The sequence below is a fragment of the Salmo salar genome, chromosome 18, assembly GCF_965601325.2.
Source record: "Salmo salar chromosome 18, fSalSal1, whole genome shotgun sequence".
Taxonomy (NCBI): domain Eukaryota; kingdom Metazoa; phylum Chordata; class Actinopteri; order Salmoniformes; family Salmonidae; genus Salmo; species Salmo salar.
In genome coordinates this window covers 86962590-86970145 of record NC_138308.1, presented here as the reverse complement: position 1 = coordinate 86970145, position 7556 = coordinate 86962590, and the positions used below count along the sequence as shown (strand labels likewise).

The 7556-nt window shown below is 39.7% G+C and overlaps 1 protein-coding gene across 3 annotated transcripts; it reads left to right on the top strand.

The window, feature by feature from the left end:
- The first annotated feature begins 2170 nt into the window (after positions 1-2170).
- Positions 2171-6965, top strand: LOC106578055 (uncharacterized). Of its 3 annotated transcripts, none has more exons than XM_014156624.3 (7): positions 2171-2486; positions 3221-3546; positions 4244-4435; positions 4637-4735; positions 5087-5228; positions 5411-5539; positions 5897-6965. In XM_014156624.3, exons 2-7 carry the CDS (start codon positions 3223-3225, stop codon positions 5938-5940), a joined length of 930 nt encoding a protein of 309 aa, XP_014012099.2. In that variant the 5' UTR covers positions 2171-2486; positions 3221-3222; the 3' UTR covers positions 5941-6965. The 3 variants fall into 3 exon arrangements, with proteins under 3 accessions (XP_014012099.2, XP_014012098.2, XP_014012096.2); XM_014156623.3 differs by having other exon boundaries at positions 2172-2480; positions 5405-5539; XM_014156621.3 differs by having other exon boundaries at positions 2172-2486; positions 5405-5539.
- The last annotated feature ends 591 nt before the right edge of the window (positions 6966-7556 follow it).

The window sequence follows — 7556 nt, the reverse complement described above, 5'->3', positions numbered from 1 at the left end:
GGAAGTGTCAGTTGTGTGGAGGTGAGGATAGAGTCAAGCGCAGGACACAGAACTGAGTAAAATAATGTACTTTACTCTCGAAGAAACTCGTAAGTCAAAATCCACGCAGGGATAAATAATCCTTACACAAAACAACTAACACGATGACAAGCAAACAATCACGCACAAAACATAATGAGAACCAGAGGGTTAAATAGGGAAAATAATCATAACGAGATGGGAACCAGGTGTGAACAATCAAGACATAACAAATGGAAAAAGAAACGTGGATTAGTGGTAGCTAGAAAGCTGGTGACGATGACCGCCGAACGCCGCCCGAACAAGGAGAGGCAGCAACTTCTGCGGAAGTCGTGACAGGAAGACATTTCACTGAAACAAGAGTGACTGTGATATCCTACTATTGAGTGACATGTGAGTGATACTTTTTACCGTAATAACTCAAAATTATTACCTTCTTTTTATTTTTCGCCTGTATGTGTATCTCCCTATTTCTAATGCCATTGGATAGTGGCTACATTCTCCAAAATTGCTAAGCAGGAGATTTTTGACGTAGCTAAATAACCAGCTAACAAATAAAAAATGCTTTGGTCAAAATGTTAATTTATAAAGTATTCCTTCATTATTTGTCTTGTTTTGGCTAGTGATCTGTTTCTATTTGCTAGTGATGACTGTAAGCCAGTGTTGGGTCCCATAGGACAGGAGCCTATCTCCTGTTTCTGTGGCGTGAGGCAGCTTGATGTACAATACACCCGCCTTTATAGGATGCCAGTCTATCACAGGACCTTAGCCCCAATTCCTCTCCATAAAGGAATATTCCACTCAAAAACTATATTTTGGTATTTGTTTCATTAGTCCACTGTTGATACAGTCCACAAAATGATTAGCATGTCAGCAGTCAAGTTTTCAAGTTATAAAACATTCAAAATACACAAAGTGCCACAGTAAGATGCAAATTGACACGGCAACGCAAGTCTGCATGTCTCATGCAACACATTTTAAAAGCCCACAACAAAAAAGCACTAATGAAATGTTTCCTTATCAGTTCAAGAGGCCTAGTGTGGCATCTGCAACCATCAGCACTGTCATACATGTGGATCAAAACCGAGGAGTGTCTGTGTGTGCGTGTGCATGTGTGTTTGTGTGTATGTGTGTTTGTGCACACGACTAGGTTACTGTTCAGTATGGGGATGTGTGTATGTCATAATAGCAGATTAAAAGTCACCATGATACAATCTTGCCAGCTGAACCTGTTACAGTATGATAGTGGGTGTGTGGAAAGATGTCTCTGATAGTGTAGTCAGAAAGTGACATCAGACAGGCATGTTCCTAATGATTCCCTGACAACACTAGGGTGGGACAGTAAAAAACATTTTTTAAATGTATAGTATTTCATAATACACACATAACTAGGTTCAAAATATTGCACTTTATTTATCTGGCTTGTTAATGAAAATAGGACATCCATATCTTAACCTTCTGTCACCTCCAGACAAATGTAATGTTTTCAATTTCATCCTTTGAAACTAAAGCTAGTTTGTAATGTCTTGATTCACCAAAACTGGTATCTAACCCTTTGGGTAACTTGACACAATCAAGATTGAATTCAAAAAGACTGCCTGCTCTCATTCACTGTGTGAGGCTCAACTCAGCTCAATCCAAAAAACAAAGCAAGAATAAAGTGTTATTTGAGTTGGACAGGTGTGAATGACACCTGTTATTGGCCTGGAATGAATCATAGAATAGGTTTAAAAAAGGATTAAATGTCATTTGGACGTTGGATGTGGATTATATTTAGACCTAAATTGTATCAATTGGTAACTAATTTGATGATATTATTCTTATTTCCCTTTCTTTGCAAATAGTCTTGTCTATAGTTTCCAAGCATATTCTATACACAAGGAAGTGAATAGAATAAATTGGTTCCAGGAAGATGGGTCTTTAAAAAAGGGTGACTTGACATAGCTATTGTCGGAGGAGGAGGGTTAGGTTTAGCAACATAATTGTTTCCATTGAGGGTTGTCGCCGGTTCACCCCTCCTCCGGGAAGCCTATGTAACGCCAACCAGCATGACATGGTGAAACCACCCCCAAAAAGACGGAGGAGAGAGGTAGGTTTCTCAACACTTTGTCCCTCCTCCCATCGCGAGTGCTGTTTTAAATAGCGGGAGAGTGAGCTCGGGTGGTGACATCGCCGCAAGGACACCTGTTGAGAACATCTACTTCTCAGCGCAGCATTAGTTTCTAGAACAACTTGTTCAAGGAGAACCACAGCGCAGCTTCTAGAACAACTTGTTCAAGGAGAACCACAGCGCAGCTTCTAGAACAACTTGTTCAAGGAGAACCACAGTGCAGCTTCTAGAACAACTTGTTCAAGGAGAACCACAGCGCAGCGCACCTGGTATTTACATTAGCTTCTAGAACAACTTGTTCAAGGAGAACCACAGAACTTTTTTACTTCAAGAAATCTTCCAAGTCACAAAAGTACAGGTAACATTTACATCTATTTTATGTAATGATGTGGATATTTTAAAACAAAAACAATTTCTTCATTTTTTTACGTTTTACGTTTCACTGGTGGAGGGCATTTTCAAGCCTGGGATAGGGTCGTTTTTTGGTATTTTGCAGCTGGTTAGCCTCCACTATCAGATCAGACATGATTACCCTTTTCTCCTTGGAATACAGATTTTTTCATTTATTTTGTCACATGATTTAATTTAATTACGATATCTAAAAAAGTCCTTATTACACTTTAAAAAGCTCAGCAGGACAGGAAAATAGTCAAATTCACACACTTATCAAGTGAACATCACTAGTCATCCCTACTGCTTCTGATCTGGCGGACTCACTAAACACGAATGCTTCGTTTGTAAATTATGTGTAAGTGTTGCAGTGTGTCCCTGGCTATCTGTAAATGTAAAAAACAAGAAAATCATTCCGTCTGGATTGCATAATATAAGGAATGTGAAATGATTTATATTTGTACTTTTACTTTTGATACTTAAGTCATTTTTAGCAATTACATTGACTTTTGATACTTAAGTATACTTAACTATATTTTAAGCCAAATACTTTTAGACTTTTACTCAAGTAGTATTTTACTGGGCGACTTTCACTTTTCCTTGAGTAATTCTCTATTAAGGTATCTTTACTTTCACTCAAGTATGACATTTGGGTACTTTTTCCACCACTGCTTACTACGTGGATCTCTGTTACTCTATCAGGAATGGACAATATCAGAAGACTGATGTTCGCAGTCGTCATGGCAATTGCGTACATGGCGATGGGAACCGAGGCACAGACCATCATAACGGCTCCAAAATCCAATGCTACTATGACCAACGTAACAACGGCATCCAACGTAACAACGGCATCCAACGTAACAACGGCATCCAACGTAACAACGGCATCCAACGTAACAACGGCATCCAACGTAACAACGGCATCCAACGTAACAACGGCATCCAACGTAACAACGGCATCCAACGGAACAACGGCACCCAACCTAATAATGGCTCCTGTTATCAACACCACCGTCACAGCTCTCACAGTGAGTTACCTAGGCTACACGTTTCACTCGGTCTCCCAGAGTCTCTGACTAGAAAAAGGAACCACAAGATCTCCATCTCTCTCTCTCTCTTTCTCTTCAAAATCAAATATTATTTTAAGTGCATTTATAGGATCTCAACAATAAATCGCACACACTGCCATGGAAACAGAAAGTAGATTAAGCTAAAGAGTGTTTGTTACATTGCCCTGCAGTTTAACCATTAATATAATCCATGACAGTGTGGAAAACTTATATCTAGTATTTCATAAAACACACATAACTAGGTTCATTAACAAGCTAGAGATAGAGATACACACAGAAAGTAGATTAAGCAAGGTGCCTGTTTTGGAGTTTAAAGTAAATTCATGTACTACACTATCTCACATAGGTTTTCTATTGGGCTTTTTAAAAGTCAAAGTGCTTTATAACAATGCAGAAAACAATGTAGAAATCATAATTTAAAAAAGTTATTATGTTGTGTTCTGATGAGGTAGTTAAACTAAGCTTGTGAGGTAAGTTATATTCTTCAAGAATCAATGGGTATATATTAATAATTTAAAAGTGAAAAATGTATATAGCAATTGCAGATTTCCCCTTTAAAGTTCAAAATTGTACTGTATGTACCAATTGCAGATTGCCCCTTTAATGTAAAAGGAATGACAAACATGACAGTAACTAATGATGAACTCTTCAACAGGATAATATCGCAACTAACGAATGTGGAAAGACTAAGCTCTGTGCTGCTAAGCCGGAAAACTGTGATCCGGCCGTGGCTGGTTCCTGTTTCTTCGTCTCCGCCCAGCAGTCCTCGGGACAGACTTTCTCCTTCCAGCTACGAGGAGTGTCCAGCGGCTACATCGCTGTAGGCTTGTCCACAGACTCCACACAGGTATGGAAACCTGCCTTTAGAATTAGAATACATGTTACAATACCCAGGACAAGGGAGATGGGGTTGGTGGGTGAAGTCATTTTAACTTGAGGAAATTCAGGATTTACATTTTATTAATGAATTGGGAAAAAAATAGCCAAAATGAATACTGTTAAAATGATTTATTTTGATTTATTTGATTTCATCCTCTCTCCTCTACAGGGAGGGAACGACACCACCTATGTGTGTGCAAACAACAACAGCAACGTGAATTTCTTCACCGCTCTCCTCGACAAAGGAGTTCTGACCATCAACAACACGGTGAGTTGGACCAATCAGAACACAGTGTTTCATTTTGGACTTCCTGGAACAGATTTTAGTTTGACAGTTTGATTTCAGGCAAATTCCGGAAGTGAACTGATATGTAATCAATGAGTTTTATGAATTAAACAAGATACTGATAGCCAAAATCAGAGGATTCATGATTTTGAATTACATACTTTTCTGAGTGGTCATTGAAGTTGAATTTGTTCCCAATTCTCACTCTTATTCCCTGCATATACATTTGGGACAGTGCCTGGGAGAGTAACAGGGTACCTGACTAATACTACAGTGTAGGCCTACTGACATCTGACTAATGTTCATTGTGGTTAATACCATTGTGTTGGGTAGCTGCCTGTGGACTCTGTGAAGGGCTCAGTCAACGGTCAGATCATCCAGTGCACCTTCTCTGCTACTGTCCCCAATGCTACTGTCACCCGGAGCACCGACACCAGCTTCTACCTCTCCATCTCCAACGGGACTTTTAATAGCGGTGAGTCACTCATCCAAACACGCTCCTGGTGAAGTTTCCCCTGGGTACAGATCTAGGATCAGCTTCAACTTCACCCTACACCTCCAAACACCCTGTGGACACTGCATCTCTTCTTTCTGGTTTGTCTCTAACTCTCTCTCTTTCTCTCTCCGTCTTGTCATTTTCTCCTCCCTCAGTAACAGGTACCCTAGGTTCTCCGAACACTGTCCTGTTCAGTGATAAAGCTGTGGACCTGACCAGCTACAACACTAACGTGTTAAACTCTTTGAACGCTGCTCCCTCCTCCAGCCACGCCTTCGGCCTGTCTCAAGGTAATAAACCATAACAGGCACCACAAACACTTCATAATAATAACTGATACAATGATTAAACATTAAACTATAACAAACTATTTCATTATTCATTTCTAAGCATTAAAAGCACTTCAAGGCATGAGCACTTTTATCATTTATAAATCGTTAACATTTATAAATAAATCATTTACAAAGTATTTATAAACATGTATGACCATTTATAACGTTGTAATTCATGGAAGCTTTTATAACGTGTCACCACAGTACCTAATCTCATATAATCCCATCTCTCTCTCTCTCTACTACTTCTCTCTCTCACACTCTACTACTTATCTCTCTCTCTACTACTTCTCTCTCTCTATCTCTCCTCCATAGCTTTTCTGATCCTGCTAGGTGTACTAGGTATGATGATGCTGTAATGCAAGTCTGAAGGTCTGAAGGTGAAGCACATGCACTCAGGAATCCTGTCTCCTTTCCTTTACTCACCTTGGCCAGGCTGGGTCCCCAAATGGCACCCTATTCCCTAAATACCACTGTACTTTCACTATGTAGGGAATAGGGTGCCATTTTGGAGTCACTTTGGTACCAGAACGAAGGACCATGTCAGATCTGAAGTTATATGCTTAGAAATCCAGTCATGTTTTTCCACATAATGAAACCCGTTCTAGTTGGGGGTAGTAAGACATTAACCAACATAATGGACCCAGTGATACAAGGCCAAGTACTAACAGATTGTGTTGATAGACAATGGCTTAAAAAACATATAAAAACATTCATCCTCATATTCATCATCTCCAGCAACAGTCCAACATCACCATTTACCTTCTATCTGAAAAAACACATCCTTCATATTCATATACCTCCATGTCGTCTCCTTTATTTAACAAATGTATGTGCAAATGTTTATACTTTTTTATCTGCTGAAGTTGCTTTATGAAGGAAGACTTATGTTTGTCTGTGTTTCTTGGTGGATGTGTGTAAATGTTTGTGTTAACACACTTACCCCCCACTTTGCACAGACGTCAATTCAACGTCAATTCCACGTTGGTTCAACGTCATTTCATTGAAATGACGTGGGAACGTTGATTCAACCAGTGTGTGCAGTGGGCCATAGATGAAGTCACAAGGGCTACGTTTAGACAGGCTGACGATTTCTGATCTCTTTCTATCTGACCTTTTTTCAGAGCTTATCTGATTGGTCAAAATACCAATTAGTTGAATAAAAACAGAATTGGGCTGCCTGTCTAAACGCAGCCAAGGTGGCAGAAATGGGAATTTGTGGGTTTATACTGTGTGTATATACTGTGTGTGTGTGAAGGTGTGCATAATGATGAAGCCACTGGATGGTGAACTGTCCTCCCTGATTACCTTTTTAAAGTATATGCAATCATGGAAATATTTGATCAGACCATTTTTAAAATAAAAACTGTTATTTACAATAAAATGTGTGTTTGACTATCTTTCATGGGTATATATATTTTTTATCTATTGACACAAAAAAACGAGAACATTTAACATACTGTAATATACACTGTGGTTATGAGTGTTTGTCACGTCTACTCCTGCTCCTCCCCTCGGGCGTGTGACGTCGCCGGAATACTGACCACCGGTCCTGGGAATCATCATTACGCACACCTGGCACTCATTGGTATGATTCACACCTGGACCTCATTACATCCCCTTTATTGGTCCCTTCCTTTTGTTCATTCCTCAGTTGGTATTGCACCTGTGTTCATGTTACCTCGCTTCTGTTACGTTGTCTTGTTTCATGTTTGTTGTTTTCTTTAAACGTTTTACCTTCACCTGCTTCTCGACACACGGCGTTTATCATTACAGTGTTGGGCCACTAACTGAAAAGTTGCTGGTTCTATTCCCTGAGCCGACTATAGCATCTTGTTTTCTTGTGATTTAGGCCTGGACTATTACAGTAGATGTGAGCAGAGCATGTTGAGTATCTGATACATACCTCTTAGGTCTCAGGATGGGGCTTGGACCGGTGTATTAGTGGGTGTTGGGTCTGTTGCTCTGCTCACGG

Excerpts from the sequence above, each read along its gene's own strand:
- LOC106578055 (XM_014156623.3), top strand. The coding sequence starts at position 3,223 with ATGGACAATATCAGAAGACTGATGTTCGCAGTCGTCATGGCAATTGCG. Across the intron at positions 3,547-4,243 it reads CCACCGTCACAGCTCTCACA|GATAATATCGCAACTAACGA; the intron begins GTGAGTTACCTA and ends ACTCTTCAACAG. Across the intron at positions 4,436-4,636 it reads TGTCCACAGACTCCACACAG|GGAGGGAACGACACCACCTA; the intron begins GTATGGAAACCT and ends TCTCCTCTACAG.